The sequence below is a fragment of the Neoarius graeffei genome, chromosome 21 (assembly GCF_027579695.1).
Source record: "Neoarius graeffei isolate fNeoGra1 chromosome 21, fNeoGra1.pri, whole genome shotgun sequence".
In the NCBI taxonomy this organism is placed as follows: domain Eukaryota; kingdom Metazoa; phylum Chordata; class Actinopteri; order Siluriformes; family Ariidae; genus Neoarius; species Neoarius graeffei.
In genome coordinates, this window is record NC_083589.1 from 35,869,671 (window position 1) to 35,888,352 (window position 18,682).

Here is an 18,682-nt window from a genome sequence, read left to right on the forward strand (position 1 = left end):
TGGTGACTTTAAATTAACCGTAGGTGTGAGTGTGAATGGTTGTCTGTGTCTATGTGTCGGCCCTGTGATGACCTGGCGACTTGTCCAGGGTGTACCCCGCCTTTCGCCCGTAGTCAGCTGGGATAGGCTCCAGCTTGCCTGCGACCCTGTAGAACAGGATAAAGCGGCTAGAGAGAATGAGATGAGATGAGATGAGAGATAAAATGAAATACAATCCGCTAGCTAGGTTACACCGAGGAACTTTCAGTTCATTAGGAACACGAATTCTGTTTTTGCACCTGTGTTAATATTCATCTATGGTTCATTATTGCTGTTGATCTGTGTAGTTGTTATCAGTGCTAACGACTATTGTTATTGCTTTTAAAGAGGTTGTGGTTGGGACTTGTCTTCTAAATACAACTAATTATTATTATATTATAGGATTGTTAGAGTATATTATTATGTTGTTAGTGAAGCTGTTAAGAGGCGTACAAGCACAAACTACTGAAACCCTACTGTTTTTTTTTAGTCGTCTTCTTCTGCTCGTCTGTAATTGGCTTCTCATGGCTCACATAATTAAAAAACATGACCATCATCAGCAGGCATTTGACAGGGTTACCAGTGACTGAGTGTGACTAAACTTCAATGTTTTCTCCATCTAGCTTTCAGTATTTTAAGGCTAAATTTAAATTTTATCTTTATATGGATTGACCACTAAGGATGCCTTTTGCAAAAGTATTAGACCCTGTATTGTGGCTTGATTTTCTATTGATGATGATGTTGTTATAATTTTGAGCTACATGGTGGCACAGGATGTACTGTAGTGTTGCCTCACATCTCTGGAGACCCTGGTTCAATCCTGAGCTCGGGTTACTGTCTGTTCATGTTCTGTCCATGTCTGCGGGAGTTTCCTCTGGGTTCTCAAGTTTCCTCTCATCTTCCAGAAACATTGGCTACTCTGAGGGTGTACTCACACTAGGCACGGTTACCTTGTATTATGTCTGAGTATGATTGTCCCCTCTCCCCTTATTAACCCAAATATTCTCAAATGAATTGAAAACTGCACATCATAGCCTTTATGTGCTTGGGTACAGTACACATCTGTGAGATCACTCATTCCAAGTGGGCCAGGCGAGTGCAGCGATCGCACGACTCAAATGGACTGGACTGTGGAGTCAAACAGGCAAGGCAAGGCAAGTTTATTTATATAGCACATTTCATACACAGTGGCAGTTCAATGTGCTTTACAGAAGTAAAAGCAAAACAGTAAACAATAGAAAATAAAATTACATAAAATAAATGGGGAAGAAAAATAATAAGAATTAAACAATAGTAGAAATAAAATAATAAAATGAAGTAAAAGTTCAGTAAAAAAAACAGCAGAATAAAATAGAATAAAAGTTAAGTAAAGTTTAAAACATGCAAAGACTGTAAAAGTTAAGAAAGTTTAAAACATGTAAAGATGATGATATTTATCAGTTAGCAGAAAGCATCTGAGAACAGCTTGGTCTTTAGTCTAGATTTGAAGCTGCCAGCAGCAGGAGCATTTTTGATAACCTCTGGGAGTTGGTTCCATAGCTGTACTGCATAGTAACTAAAAGCTGCTTCACCACACTTTGTTTTAACAACAGGTTTTACCAGTAAATTTTGCTGCTGCGATCTGGTAGATCTGATTGGGTTAGGCCGCTGCAACATATCAGAGAGGTAATTGGGCCCTGTACCATTTAGTGCGGTGTGAGGAAACCCTTGGTGTAATTTGCCCCTAAATGTGAATAAATGTGTGAAACCTGTGTGTGGTGTGTGCGAAGGGCTCACTTCCCATCCAGGTTGTTTTCCACTGCAACCCTGACCTATAAAGGTTATTGAAGATTAATACATTATTATTATTATTATTATTGCTGTTGTTGTTGCATTGCTTTCAAATAGCTACTGTATAGCTGTTATTAGCAATGTTGTTTTGGATGATGATCATGATGAGGATGATGATGATGATGATCATGATGGTGATTGTGAAGATGATGATGGTGATGATCATGATGTGATGATGGTGGTGGTGGTGATGACGATGATAATGACGATGGTGATGATGATGGTGGTGTGATGATGATGGTGATGTGATGATGATGGTCGTGGTGATGATGATGGTGGTGATGGTGATATGATAATGGTTGTGAATGATGATGGTGGAGATGATGTGATGATGGTGATTTGATGACGATGGTGATGATGATGGTGATGTGATAATGGTTGTGAATGATGATGGTGATGATGCGATGAAGATAATGTGATGATGGTGATTTGATAATGATGATGGTGATGATGACGATGGTGGTGATGATAATGTTATGATGATGACGATGATGGTGGTGATGACGATGATGATGGTGAAGATGATGGTTGTGAATGATGATGGTGGTGATGATGTGATGAAGATTGTGATGATGGTGATTTGATAATGATGATGGTCGTGGTGATGATGATGGTGACTACGATGATGGTGGTGATGATGTGATGATGGTGATTTGATAATGATGATGGTGATGACGATGATGGTGATGATGATGTGATAATGGTTGTGAATGATGATGGCGAAGATGATGTGATGATGGTGATTTGATAATGATGATGGTGATGATGATGGTGATAATGTTATGATGATGGTGGTGATGACGATGGTGGTGTAGATGATGTGATGATGGTTGTGAATGATGGTGATGATGATGTGATGATGGTGATTTGATGATGACGATGATGGTGGTGATAATGATGATGTTATGATGGTGATGATGAGTTGGATTCTCCCTCCCACAGTGTTTGCTCTGTTTGGCGCGCGCTGCTATCAGCTCTCCAGGCACTTTTCCGAGCAGGAATTTTCCTGGCGTGGCACCGTGATTCCTCTGTCCAACACACACACACACACACACGCGCTGCTGCCTCTGCTGGGGAGTATGTGACATCACCTCTCGGCGCACACACACACACACACACCCACGCGCGCGCGCATACCAGCCGCGTCAGAGCGCTTCGTCTTTTCACAGAAAGGGGTTGGACAGTAGTATATGCGCGCGCGCGGGCGCGCGTGTGTATGTGAGACAGAGTGTGTGTGTGTGAGAGTGTGTGTGAGAGAGAGAGAGAGAGTGAGAGAGTGAGTATTTTCCTGCCACGATGAGCAGCAGCAGCTTCATGAATATGGCGACGATCGGAGAGCTGGACCCGCTGAACCCCACCGTCCCCGCAACCAAAGTTGAAATCACAGTCTCGTGCAGGTAAGTTCGAGTCTCTGCAGCTCACTGTGGACCGCAGCCTGATCCGAACCTGGGGGAATCGATCCGAGACACTGTGGACATGCCAGTGGAAGTTCGCGCAGTGTTCACTCAGAAAAGAGCAACAGTGTTTCTCTGCGCCGCTCAGACACTCCAGCAGCTGGCCGGGCTTCCCTGCGAGCGCAGCTGCGCGCCTCCCAGCAACTCTGCAGCCCGGCTTCAGTCCCGCACAGGAGACACAGCTGGCTGGGGCGATCGCTGAGTTATCAAACACGCTGTGGAGCAGCTGCAGACAGCAAGAACCAGCGCTGGGCGAGAGCACAGTAGGGGAGAGCGGGGACAAGTTTCCAGCTTTTGTAGATTGTGTGAAATTCTTTGCAGGTTGCGTCACTTTCATATTGCATTAGAGAGGATTTTCCTCTTATTCCCTCTCACCACAACATGAGTGTCTCAGCTCGTCACATGGCCTGGCCTTCACTTTTTCTCTCATTTTTTTGCACAGAGACATGAGACATTATGTTGGGAGACTTGGGACATAGTGAGGAGACGTGGAACAAAAATAAAATACCTAGCTTAATCCTACATGCCTAATTTTTTATCTATTATCAAAACTTGTAACGTATGAACGGTATGAACACACAGTGCTGGTACAGCGATAGAAAAATGTCAGCTTACGCAAAACCTGACAAGACAACAGATCCGTCCTCAAGAAGGAACGAAATAAGTTTAATCCTCATGCAGTGACATTTTTAACAAAAAAAAAAAAGTGAACAATGTTATATTTGTAAACCATAAGAAAAAAACCTGTAACATGATGAACTGTTCCAACTCTTCCCATCTGACCATTTTGAAAAGAAAAATCCTGAAATATTTTTTCCCCAGAATTTAAGTTTAATAAATAATACTATATCTGGTAATGGGGCGGCACGGTGGTGTAGTGGTTAGCGCTGTCGCCTCACAGCAAGAAGGTCCTGGGTTCGAGCCCCGGGGCCGGTGAGGGCCCTTCTGTGTGGAGTTTGCATGTTCTCCCCGTGTCCGCGTGGGTTTCCTCCGGGTGCTCCGGTTTCCCCCACAGTCCAAAGACATGCAGGTTAGGTTAACTGGCGACTCTAAATTGACCGTAGATGTGAATGGTTGTCTGTGTCTATGTGTCAGCCCTGTGATGACCTGGCGACTTGTCCAGGGTGTACCCCGCCTTTCGCCCGTAGTCAGCTGGGATAGGCTCCAGCTTGCCTGCGACCCTGTAGAAGGATAAAGCGGCTAGAGATAATGAGATGAGATATCTGGTAACTCATACTTTAATTCTTAGCAAATCCCCAATTCATCAGCGTACATTACACCATAGAATGGAGGTGGAGGCAAAGTAGAAAATACAAGTTTTGGTTGATAAACATATTTAACCCCTTGGCTGCCACCCATAATTAATTGTAATGTCCCGGGCATATAGGACAAAAACAGGTCAAAATTGGGATATTTTGATAATCTTTCTCTAACTTGTTCAGAACTTTACATTTTTAATATTTGTATAGAAAAATCACAAAAAACACTGTTGTAGAGTAAAAATAACTTTAGTAATCAAAAACAAAACAAAACAACGGGTCTTGTCAATGAGAACCTGTCCATAAACATGAATTACTAGTACTTGAAAACACAATGTACACCAAGGGTCCATGTCTGTGAAGATTCTCAATCATCCAGGTCATAGTAAACTGTGGGTGGTAGAAATGGGCAACTGGACTTGCTTGAAGATTCTTGAAAACGTTTCACCTCTCGTCCAAAAGGCTTCCTCAGTTCTGTCTGACTAATAGGGAGTATCAGATATTTATCCTCTCCTGGATCAGAATCAGAATTCTGATGACCAGCTCATCTAAAGGCCAATTTATGCTGACAACCCAGTCCTCGCAGATAGCGTCTGCGTAGCCCCCCCACCTTCGCAGACACTCTGTGCGCACCTCCCAAAAATTGTGACCACCGCAGAAGCCTCGCAGACAGCGTCGCAGACAAGAGGGCTCTGATTGGTCCATTCTACATCCTCTGTACACGCACTTCCGCTTCCCTACTTTCCCGGTTTGGTTTGTTTTCACGACCGCCATTTTTAAAAACACGAGCGAAGATGGAGCAGCACGAAGAGCGGTTGATCGAGGAAGTGAGGAAGTACGTACATCTATACGACTCCAGTTCTAGTCATTATAAGTAACCGGAGGATAAACACTCCACTAACCACACCCACCAACTACTCCTAGCGATTTCGCGACTTCACACCCCCTTGCGTTGTGGCGGTGAATAACATCGCGCACGCCTATTACTCCCCGCTCAACGATAAATTACAACTGTCTGTGAAAAGCTATCTGCGAAAGCCTTGTCGCAAGAGCATGCAGAGACCTTAAGGTGTCATTGAGGCATCATGTTGGTATGGGTCACTGGAGGCTGGGTGTGAACGGCGAGTCATTAGGGTGATCAATGGCAATCTGACTCTCTCTGTCCTCCTGTGAGTCACCGAAAACAGCTGGGTCCATGTATTTCAAGTAACTGGGTGCCATTTTTATGACGGTCTTTGGTATGACCCAACCGTGAACAGAACTCGCAATCTCCCAATCAAGAGGCAGACATGCTAACAACTAGGCCAACTCACAGTAATGTGCCACTGTGAAGTAAAAGTAATGTGCCATGTAAGGTACATTAAAGGAAGTGTTTATGACAAGTAGCGTACGTCATAAGGCACAGCAGTAAAAGATTTCACGACATACGTGACTCGTCCAAGGGCATTGAAGGGGTTAACCACACAAACCTTACTGCAGTGTCCAGCTTTATGGCTCCAAAAGAAGTCGGTTACTCAAAGGGGCAACGTCTAACTTCTGATGTCATCTAAAACCTGAATTGGTTAATTTACGGGAATACAAACTGTCCCAAGTCTCCCCCGTCCCAACTCTCCCTGCTCTTTCTCATTAATATTGCAGTGCATTCTGTGACAGGAAATTGAAAAATATAATCAGTGCTTTTCAAACAGCGGTGTTCAGACTGTGATCTGGGAAAAACCAATGGGTTTGTGAAGCATAGTCATGTAGTCTGTAGATATGCCTGCATTTATTTACTTTTGCGCAGGAAACCACAATTAGTCACGATTAACAGAGTTATTAAATTGATTACTGAGTCCTTTATTTACATAAAGTCCGTTAAATAAATCTGTTCTGACGGAGTAGTTAAAGTGGATGCTACAGTGTTACTCACTAATGTTGAAGTCTGTTTTCCTTCTTTTACTGGTTGAACATGGATGTTACAAAAACCGAAACCATACTTTTCCATTAATTCAACAATTAATTGTGTCACTATACTGTGTTGCAAACTGTTTTGTTTAATCGTGTGTCCGAAATACACTTTGATTCTGGTGAGTTTCTGTAAAGGCATGCTTGCAGAGTTACATTTGGTCAAAATAGTCACATAAAGCATGTCTATCTGTATTATTTAATGACACCTCATTGTCACTAATTATCCAGGATCAGTTTAATATCAGGCATATTGGAGGCACAATATGGAGGAATACGATACGTTGTTCATCTCACGGAATGCTCCTATGTGTCATGAGTAGAAGTATGGGATCTGACAGTATTGTCAATATTTGTCAATATTCTTAAATTATTCTAAGCTGTTCAGCTGATTTATGCACAGTGAGGTAATGGAAAGTGGTTTGGGGTGTGTGTATTACCACTGAATCACTATGGTTGACAGAAGAAGCATTGAGAATGTTGAGGAAAGTGTGGAAGGGAGTCACATGTGGTGTTGTTTTGTGTCCAGTTGTCTCCTCCCTCCAGTTATTTCACACATGGTTGCAAAATGTCCTCCAATGAGTAACTCATATACAGTACTGTGCAAAAGTCTTAGGCACCTTGGTTGTTGTTTTTTTCCCCCCCACACAAACTTTGTTCTCAAATCATCACATTATCTCTAGCTGCTTTATCCTGTTCTACAGGGTCGCAGGCAAGCTGGAGCCTATCCCAGCTGACTACGGGCGAGAGGCGGGGTACACCCTGGACAAGTCGCCAGGTCATCACAGGGCTGACACATAGACACAGACAACCATTCACACTCACATTCACACCTACGGTCAATTTAGCCCATGTTTACATTAGACCGTATCAGCGGATCATCAGATTAACGTTTTTAAAACGATTCGCGTGCACACAGCAACACCAATACATGATTTGCGTGCACACAGCAACACCAATACACGGATACGCTCGGCTCCGCAGGCATCCTGCGCTCCAAATCACTCCGCCCTGAACAGCGAGTGCCCTCTGGAGGGTGCGCACTCCGGCCCTGCGCAGCTCACATAGCGCGCGAGTGTAGTGCACAAGCTGTGATTCGGGACTGAGCCGCTGTGTGTGTGATCCCAGCGCATATCACTTACCACTTGCAAGTGGAAGGATGGCAAGCCTAAAGACAATCATAACTACACAATGGGCAGTATTTGCATCAGTATTTGCAGTATTTTCATACTTTTATACTCTTTAATGAAAGGTGATACAAGGCGGAAGTCCGCGCCGTTTTTCAGCAGTCATGTCACATGACCAACGCCAGCGAATCAGGAAGGTGGATGTCACAGTGACGTTGTCCAATGACGACGCCAGCTAGAGCTCAGCACAGCGTATCCGCGTATCTCAATGTTTACACAGCACCGGAGCTGACACGATCTGGATTGAATACGTGGACCCTGGCGGATTCCCGTTTCCCGGCGGTTTAATGTAAACGGACAGTGCATCCGCGAAGAAAACAAGACGGATACAGTCTAATGTAAACTTGGCCTTAGAGTCACCAGTTAACCTAACCCGCATGTCTTTGGACTGTGGGGGAAACCGGAGCACCCGGAGGAAACCCATGCAGACACGAGGAGAACATGCAAACTCCGCACAGAAAGGCTCTCGCCGGCCACGGGGCTCGAACCCGGACCTTCTTGCTGTGAGGTGACAGCGCTAACCACTACACCACCGTGCCACCCACAAACTTTGTTATAGATTTCTATTTGATGACGAGTCGGTACAAAAACATTTTAGAGTCCAAACGTTCGTTTTCCAGCACAAAATTAAATGTTAGAGAAAAAAAGTGTGTATCTGAGCAGCATATTCCATAAAAGACCACTTTTTAGATTAAAAAAGAAAATATAATGAAGGCTGCTAGGTTTTGGTGCAAAATGAAGAAGCGAGTGTGACAGTCGGTCAAAGTGTCCAGAAGAACTGTGGCTGGTTCTGTAAGATCTTCAGTAATACCTACAGCTCATTTCCTTATCAAACTGCACTCATTGTACCTGAGACTGCTATTTTTTTTTAAACCAAAGGGAATTTAGTCTCACACCAAATATTTTATTTATTTTGGCTTACTGTTGTTTATAGTCTCATCTCATCTCATTATCTCTAGCCGCTTTATCCTTCTACAGGGTCGCAGGCAAGCTGGAGCCTATCCCAGCTGACTACGGGCGAAAGGCGGGGTACACCCTGGACAAGTCGCCAGGTCATCACAGGGCTGACACATAGACACAGACAACCATTCACACTCACATTCACACCTACGCTCAATTTAGAGTCACCAGTTAACCTAACCTGCATGTCTTTGGACTGTGGGGGAAACCGGAGCACCCGGAGGAAACCCACGCGGACACAGGGAGAACATGCAAACTCCGCACAGAAAGGCCCTCGCCGGCCCCGGGGCTCGAACCCGGACCTTCTTGCTGTGAGGCGACAGCGCTAACCACTACACCACCGTGCCGCCCACAAACTTTGTTATAGATTTCTATTTGATGACGAGTCGGTACAAAAACATTTTAGAGTCCAAACGTTCGTTTTCCAGCACAAAATTAAATGTTAGATAAAAAAAGTTTGTATCTGAGCAGCATATTCCATAAAAGACCACTTTTTAGATTAAAAAAGAAAATATAATGAAGGCTGCTAGGTTTTGGTGCAAAATGAAGAAGCGAGTGTGACAGTCGGTCAAAGTGTCCAGAAGAACTGTGGCTGGTTCTGTAAGATCTTCAGTAATACCTACAGCTCATTTCCTTATCAAACTGCACTCATTGTACCTGAGACTGCTATTTTTTTTTAAACCAAAGGGAATTTAGTCTCACACCAAATATTTTATTTATTTTGGCTTACTGTTGTTTATAGTCTCATCTCATCTCATTATCTGTAGCCGCTTTATCCTTCTACAGGGTCGCAGGCAAGCTGGAGCCTATCCCAGCTGACTACGGGCGAAAGGCGGGGTACACCCTGGACAAGTCGCCAGGTCATCACAGGGCTGACACATAGACACAGACAACCATTCACACTCACATTCACACCTACGCTCAATTTAGAGTCACCAGTTAACCTAACCTGCATGTCTTTGGACTGTGGGGGAAACCGGAGCACCCGGAGGAAACCCACGCGGACACAGGGAGAACATGCAAACTCCGCACAGAAAGGCCCTCGCCGGCCCCGGGGCTCGAACCCGGACCTTCTTGCTGTGAGGCGACAGCGCTAACCACTACACCACCGTGCCGCCCACAAACTTTGTTATAGATTTCTATTTGATGACGAGTCGGTACAAAAACATTTTAGAGTCCAAACGTTCGTTTTCCAGCACAAAATTAAATGTTAGATAAAAAAAGTTTGTATCTGAGCAGCATATTCCATAAAAGACCACTTTTTAGATTAAAAAAGAAAATATAATGAAGGCTGCTAGGTTTTGGTGCAAAATGAAGAAGCGAGTGTGACAGTCGGTCAAAGTGTCCAGAAGAACTGTGGCTGGTTCTGTAAGATCTTCAGTAAAGCCTACAGCTCATTTCCTTATCAAACTGCACTCATTGTACCTGAGACTACTATTTTTTTTTAAAGCAAAGGGAATTTAGTCTCACACCAAATATTTTAATTTATTTTGGCTTACTGTTGTTTATAGTATTTTTTTAAAATATCGAAACATTTAATTTCGTTATTTTTTGAAGCCATTTTTGTTCGACAGCATTTCTTTTCATGTGCCTAAGACTTTTGCTTAGTACTGTATGTATTTAAAGTTACAAAAAAAGAGCTTGAATTTGTTTTTGGCCACTTTTGGGTTTTGACTCAGCCTATGTTCCATAGTGTTGTGTCTTCAGTTCATGTAAAGCACAAGCCTGGGGAACAGTGACAAACACAATAACATGTCCAAAGCGTAGTGGGCGGCGAGGCAGATGGGTGCATGGCGAATCGTTCTGCTCTGCGTCCCCTTGGGCAAATTTGCTGCACTCTGTTTTCTCTGCATGGCTGCATGCTCGGTGAGGAGTGCCTGCACTGGTGCCATGGTTACCATCAGGTACATGCCTTTACTGTACATGAGGCGTACTCCGTCACCATGGTTATTATTTAACACCATGGAGATTGGGAGGAGGAACGCAAAAGAAACAAAGACAGATTTAGTTTCTGCATTATTTTTACATCTACATGGTGTTGTATTTCTCCTTCACAACCACAGCAAACACATGCCAAAGTCTGGAATAATTTTGCACTATGGAGCCGACTGCCAAATATTAAGAATTATACACATTTTTCGTGTTTGTTTAGTTATCCCAAAGATGCCATTTTGTGAGTGATTTCACAAATTACACCACAGTGCTGTCTAAGTGGTCACAACGGTGTTTAATTTTCTCAGACAGCTCTGACAGGAGAGCCGACACTAATTAAAAGCACAGGTTTATATTAATGTGCTTGTTTAACGTTATTGTTTCTATAGTAACAGCTCCACATTATATAAGACAGATGCTCCATGGAAGTCTAATAATAAACTGATTAATAATGTGTTATGACACAAAGAAAAATGTACACTTGTTGATATGATGATGTACGAAGTTTAATGTGAGGAGACTTTGATTTAACGTTGCATTTAACATTGATTTAACGTTATTTTACAACTTTTATTTTGCACTTTGTGAGGGTCAGTGTGTTTTTGGCTGTGAGAGTGTCTGCGAGACAGACGAGAGTCTGCTTTGTGGCTTTTCTGAAACTTGATTAGCTGCATTTATTCTTCTTAGGAACTTTAAAATATAGAAAAAAAAGACAAGCTAGTGCGGGAATGACTGTTTAGAGGTGCTATAGCACAAGATACATTACATTACATTAATGGCATTTAGCAGACGCTCTTATCCAGAGTGATGTACAGCATACTCAGAGCAGCCTGGGGAGCAGCTAGGGGTTAGGTGCCTCGCTCAAGGGTATTTCGCCATTCCTGCTGGTCTAGGGAATCGACCCAGCAACCTTTGTCCCAAAGTTGCGTCTTTAACCATCAGGCCATAGCTTCCCGTGACTACCAGAATGAATTTGTCTCACAGACGTTCCACAGGATTAAATTAAACAGTAACTGAATCAACATACTGTTTATGAATAAAACAAAAATGCAATCATTGGAAAACAGATGCAGTATACAGTGGTGCTTGAAAGTTTGTGAACCCTTTAGAATTTTCTATATTTCTGCATAAATATGACCTAAAACATCATCAGATTTTCACACAAGTCCTAAAAGTAGATAAAGAGAACCCAGTTAAACAAATAAGACAAAAATATTATTCTTGGTCATTTATTTATTGAGGAAAATGATCCAATATTACATATCTGTGAGTGGCAAAAGTATATGAACCTGTGCTTTTAGTATCTGGTGTGACCCCCTTGTGCAGCAATCCACAGTCAGACAGATTGTGTACAAATGGAGGAAATTCAAGACCATTGTTACCCTCTCCAGGAGTGGTCGACCAACAAAGATCACTCCAAGAGCAAGGCGTGTAATAGTCGGCGAGGTCACAAAGGACCCCAGGGCAACTTCTAAACAACTGAAGGCCTCTCTCACATTGGCTAATGTTAATGTTCATGAGTCCACCATCAGGAGAACACTGAACAACAATGGTGTGCATGGCAGGGTTGCAAGGAGAAAGCCACTGCTCTCCAAAAAGAACATTGCTGCTCGTCTGCAGTTTGCTAAAGATCACATGGACAAGCCAGAAGGCTACTGGAAAAATGTTTTGTGGATGGATGAGACCAAAATAGAACTTTTTGGTTTAAATGAGAAGTGTTGTGTTTGAAGAAAGGAAAACACTGCATTCCAGCATAAGAACCTTATCCCATCTGTGAAACATGGTGGTGGTAGTATCATGGTTTGGGCCTGTTTTGCTGCATCTGGGCCAGGATGGCTTGCCATCATTGATGGAACAATGAATTCTGAATTATACCAGCGAATTCTAAAGGAAAATGTCAGGACATCTGTCCATGAACTGAATCTCAAGAGAAGGTGGGTCATGCAGGAAGACAACCCTAAGCACACAAGTCGTTCTACCAAAAGAAAGGTTAAAGAAGAATAAAGTTAATGTTTTGGAATGGCCAAGTCAAAGTCCTGACCTTAATCCAATCGAAATGTTGTGGAAGGACCTGAAGCGAGCAGTTCATGTGAGGAAACCCACCAACATCCCAAAGTTGAAGCTGTTCTGTACGGAGGAATCTACTTTTAGGACTTGTGTGAAAATCTGATGATGTTTTAGGTCATATTTATGCAGAAATATAGAAAATTCTAAAGGGTCCACAAACTTTCAAGCACCACTGTACGATGACTAAAAGTCTTTGGAATATGCTGTTGGAAGAAAATAATTAACTATGGAGCAAAAGCAGTAAATCCACTGCACCTCAATTACAATACCACAATCATCACTGTTGATTACTTACAAAAGACAACATGTGCCATCATGTTTTTTTTTGGTTGGCTTTTTTTTTTCTTTTTTTTTTCCCAGCATCAAAGACCAGGAAGTGTTGTGGTTTTGGCAGTTAGTGTGGAGTTCCTTCATTTTATAAGGTCCTGAAATTTGTAAATTGAGTATGTTAATGTGAAAATGTGATTCTCTGAGTAATGCAAGTATCTATTTCTTCACTCATTACCGTGTTAGTGTATTTATGTAATATTTAGATTTTTTAAAATCATCTTTTCATATTGTGGCATAGTGGTGTAGTGGTTAGCACTGTCGCCTCACAGCAAGAAGGTTCTGGGTTCGAGCCCAGTGGCTGACGTGGGCATTTCTGTGCGGAGTTTGTATGTTGTGTCCGTGTGGGTTTCCTCCGGGTGCTCCGGTTTCCCCCACAGTCCAAAGACATGCAGGCACGGGCGCAGATAGAGGGTGGGACAGGTGGGATTCGTCCCACCCAGATTTAAATTCACCTCGTTCGGTCCCCCCCACTTATAGGGAGGAAAAAATGTCTATGCTGTCTTTCTTTGCATAAGGCAAACCTCACGGAAAAATCAAAAGACTAATTACCATTCGGTTTATTGAGGTGCACAGCAGTACATACATAGTTGCAACAACTCACATAAAACAAAACAAAGACTGATATTCGGTTGGTTGAGCTGCGCAGACTGCACAGGTTGCGAGCTCGAGCTTGGTTGCTATGGTTACCCACAACAAGTTTGACAGGCATATCGGGGACAGCTCCTAGTTCAGGACCCCAACACGGCATGATGAAGGGTGCCAAACCGAAAAGGCAGAAAACGATTGCATCTTTTTTTCAAAAAACAACGACTGTAAGTAAACTGTGCCTTACTTTATCATATCACCTTGCAATTTTTTGATAGTCTGTTCAAAGTAATGTCGTAGTGAAAGTAAAATCGTACGGAGTAGGGATGCCTTTCTGGTAGCCTCCTTCTTTCGGTGGTAGCCTGTAGATACAGTGCTCAGAAGGCAGTTTTAATGTTTAATCTGGCGTTCCCTGCCATAATTTCAGCGAGCATATTGTTTCATAAGGAAACTTTGCGAAGAGTTGTTGACTGACTGCCGCTCACGCAACACACAGGCATAGTTAGAAAGTCAGGATGCACTGGTTTACACTTTACACACACACACGTAGCCCAGCCTCTCGCTATGTTTAACAGTTGGAACTTAGCGGTTTTAAAACTAGTTTTGCAGTTTTGCAATTTCTGTGCATGATGATGATGTGTAAACTTTGGATTTCCATAGGCTATGTTAAAATGTTATCATTGTCCTGGCCTGCAGGTAGTTCCTGGTGATGGCAGTGAGGGAGGTGAAATAAGTGATCCACAGGAGGGTAGTAGTAGTGCACTAGGCCTGCAACTGCAAGAGGCAGAAGGAAGAGAGAGAGAAGAGTTTGACAGTCCAAGTTTCAGTACATAGGATACACAGACCTAGATGCTATAGATAAATACAAAGGGTAGACAAAACAGTCAGCAGTCATCCAGAACACACACACACACACACACACACACACATATTCAACCCACATGACATCCTGTCGTGTCAGTGGTAAATAGCACATGAGAGCACCAGACATCACAGGTGTGCTCTATTCCTACTCTTTATTTATTAGTAGGCCTAAGCTAACGGTTGCAGGGATGAAGGAGTGATGTTTTTTTTTTGTCTTAGCTGAGTAATGTCGCCGCCCTGAGGGCATCAGAGTATATTCCTCGCACAACACATGTTGGGGGTGGGGTTGGTTTGCTGGCAGCTTTGTCCCCCCCAGTTCAAAAAACGTATCTGCACCCCTGCATGCAGGTTAGGTTAACTGGTGACTCTAAATTGACCGTAGGTGTGAATGTGAGTGTGAATGGTTGTCTGAGTCTATGTGTCAGCCCTGTGATGACCTGGCGACTTGTCCAGGGTGTACCCCGCCTTTCGCCCGTAGTCAGCTGGGATAGGCTCCAGCTTGCCTGCGACCCTGCACAGGATAAGCGTTTACGAATAATGGATGGATGTTTTCATATTGAGTGACTACTGTTATACTTGTGCATGTTGTGTGCTCTATAAATACAACCCCGATTCCAAAAAAGTTGGGACAAAGTAAAAATTGTAAATAAAAACGGAATGCAATGATGTGGAAGTTTCAAAATTCCATATTTTATTCAGAATAGAACATAGATGACATATCAAATGTTTAAACTGAGAAAATGTATCATTTAAAGAGAAAAATTAGGTGATTTTAAATTTCATGACAATAACACATCTCAAAAAAGTTGGGACAAGGCCGTGTTTACCACTGTGAGACATCCCCTTTTCTCTTTACAACAGTCTGTAAACGTCTGGGGACTGAGGAGACAAGTTGCTCAAGTTTAGGGATAGGAATGTTAACCCATTCTTGTCTAATGTAGGATTCTAGTTGCTCAACTGTCTTAGGTCTTTTTTGTCGTATCTTCCGTTTTATGATGCGCCAAATGTTTTCTATGGGTGAAAGATCTGGACTGCAGGCTGGCCAGTTCAGTACCCGGACCCTTCTTCTACACAGCCATAATGCTGTAATTGATGCAGTATGTGGTTTGGCATTGTCATGTTGGAAAATGCAAGGTCTTCCCTGAAAGAGACGTCGTCTGGATGGGAGCATATGTTGCTCTAGAACCTGGATATACCTTTCAGCATTGATGGTGTCTTTCCAGATGTGTAAGCTGCCCATGCCACACGCACTAATGCAACCCCATACCATCAGAGATGCAGGCTTCTGAACTGAGCGCTGATAACAACTTGGGTCGTCCTTCTCCTCTTTAGTCCGAATGACACGGCGTCCCTGATTTCCATAATGAACTTCAAATTTTGATTCGTGTGACCACGGAACAGTTTTCCACTTTGCCACAGTCCATTTTAAATGAGCCTTGGCCCAGAGAAGACGTCTGCGCTTCTGGATCATGTTTAGATACGGCTTCTTCTTTGAACTACAGAGTTTTAGCTGGCAACGGCGGATGGCACGGTGAATTGTGTTCACAGATAATGTTCTCTGGAAATATTCCTGAGCCCATTTTGTGATTTCCAATACAGAAGCCTGCCTGTATGTGATGCAGTGCCGTCTAAGGGCCCGAAGATCACGGGCACCCAGTATGGTTTTCCGGCCTTGACCCTTACGCACAGAGATTCTTCCAGATTCTCTGAATCTTTTGATGATATTATGCACTGTAGATGATGATCTGTTCAAACTCTTTGCAATTTTACACTGTTGAACTTTCTGATATTGCTCCACTATTTATCGGCGCAGAATTAGGGGGATTGGTGATCCTCTTCCCATCTTTACTTCTGAGAGCCGCTGCCACTCCAAGATGCTCTTTTTATACCCAGTCATGTTAATGACCTATTGCCAATTGACCTAATGAGTTGCAATTTGGTCCTCCAGCTGTTCCTTTTTTGTACCTTTAACTTTTCCAGCCTCTTATTGCCCCTGTCCCAACTTTTTTGAGATGTGTTGCTGTCATGAAATTTCAAATGAGCCAATATTTGGCATGAAATTTCAAAATGTCTCACTTTCGACATTTGATATGTTGTCTATGTTCTATTGTGAATACAATATCAGTTTTTGAGATTTGTAAATTATAGCATTCCGTTTTTATTTACAATTTGTACTTTGTCCCAACTTTTTTGGAATTGGGGTTGTACTTTGTAATACATATCAGTTTATTTAAAAAAAAAATCCCATAATACCCCACCTTTTCTGCACCAGGCTTATTTTAGACCTTACACATGTTCCGATGCCCCCAGACTCTAGAGTTCAATTTTCAGCATGAACAGTTTCTTGTTCATGTGCTTATCATCAGCACAGTTGCTTGAGGGGTACACGACAGCAAAGAATAGAGAAATGTCCCGAAGTGGTCCAGAGTGGCTTTGCACTGGGTGAAATTAGGTCTGACTGCAGGGAAATGGCTTGTTTATTCTGCTGTTCCCTGAGCTTGTGAAAGCCTATCATTAAAATGAAATGAGCTGCGGTGCCAAAATAAGAGTACTGAATTTAACATTATGTCTGTAAATAAGAAGATGATTTAAAAAACAAAAAAACAAAACTAGTTTTCTGTTTTGTGCAAAGGGCACACGAGTGAATTCCTCCTACTGTGTTTGAGCAATCTATACTAATCAATTGAGCAATACTGTCCAAACTCAGGGAGGAAGAAATCCATCCAGCTCTGAAATAGCTGCCTCTTTTCCCTTCCTTTTGTCTGTGGATCAAACTTTCTTTCTGTCTTGCAGCTTTGGAAGCTCTTATGTCTGTCAAGGTTAAGAGTGTCCTTTGGACATGTGATTGATTGGAAATGCTGCCAGAGTGGATTCCAGCACTTACAGCTCTCGCCAACAAACAGAGCACTTAATGCCTACACAGAAAATGTAATAAAGCATTAGTGCTTAATAAAATAATATTTTGCTTTTTTTATTTCAAGTGCTCTTCTTTGCGAAGATAGATTACTTGTTTTATTGATATTTAATCAATTCAGTTTTATTTGTATCACTTTTAACAATAGACATTTTCAAAAAAACAGATTTACAGAAATATATCAATTCCAGATATACATTTTTAATGTATATATTCGTATTGAGCAAGCTCCTATTCCTATTGAGAAAACTCCCTGAGACAACATGAGGAAGAAGCCCTGAGAGGAACCAGACTCCCAGCCTCATCTGGGTGACAGCGGATAGTGTGACTGTAAATAACTCGCTTCTATGACTGTGTGGTGGTGTGTAGCCAAAAAGTGCAATTGCATAACCAGGAAATTCATTATCGCTTTAACATTAAGTCTATTTAAAGCTAGATGACCTTTTGATTTCATAAAATCAGTGAAATTTAGTTCTCTCTGAAATTTGGTTATTGTGATATATGTTTATTTCTGCAATATCTCAACCCCCCCCCCCCCCCCCCCCCCCCCCAAAAAAAAAAAAAAAAAAACCAACAACAAAACCCCAGGCCATTCTGTGGCTGGGAAGTTATTTAATTTGAGGGGGTTTCCGAGCAAACAATGTGCATGAAATCACTCACTTCATGCAGTCAAGCAGGCAGAAGAAGTCCGTGTGTGCACGTGCAGGTTTATCTTCTTCTTCTTTTCTTTCGTCTTTGGGTTTTAAGGCAGTTGGCATCCAGTGTTGCATTACTGCCATCTACAGGTTTACCTTGACCGTGCGCTGACAGTTACATCATTCTGTCGCTAAACGAACAACTGATCACACCGAGGTGCTCGCTGACCGCCGATATTTATTATTGGTCCTGCGTTTCCATTCCTTCGCAACATAACATCTTTTCTCCTCGCTTTCCATTACTGTAGTCGGTCTTTCACGCTTCATTTTTCTCTCCTATTTCAAATTTGTATCCCACAATGCCTTGCGCGAACAGGGAAAGCCCACCACATGATGCATGATGTAGTATCTTGAATTGGGTCATGGTGAAGCAGGAAAAAATAGCGGAGAATTTAGGGCCACATGGCCCTAAATTCATTAATTGTTGTATTTTTAAAAAACGAATAAAATTGGAAGTCTGTGATTTGAATTCAGTAGCTTTCGGTCCACTATACAAAAATAATTGGGTGTCGGGGAAAATTCTTTTCATGACCTACACTTGAAAAATCTAAAAGGCGGTCTACCTTTAAGTGCTACAATATAATAAAATATTGAAGTACTACAAAAAAAAGAAGATGATGACAACATGAGAGTAAATAAAATA

The 18,682-nt window shown here is 42.4% G+C and overlaps 1 protein-coding gene across 2 annotated transcripts in view; it reads left to right on the forward strand.

The window, feature by feature from the left end:
* Positions 1-3,010: 3,010 nt before the first annotated feature.
* The window catches only part of LOC132869708 (copine-8), a 302,212-nt gene continuing 286,540 nt past the window's right edge, over positions 3,011-18,682 (forward strand). Inside the window, exon 1 of one of the 2 annotated variants that reach the window (XM_060903046.1) lies at positions 3,011-3,245. In XM_060903046.1, coding sequence (XP_060759029.1) covers positions 3,145-3,245 — 101 coding nt within the window. In that variant the 5' untranslated portion in view covers positions 3,011-3,144. The remainder of the gene's footprint in view (positions 3,246-18,682) is intronic. The other variant, XM_060903044.1, reaches the window with a different exon arrangement.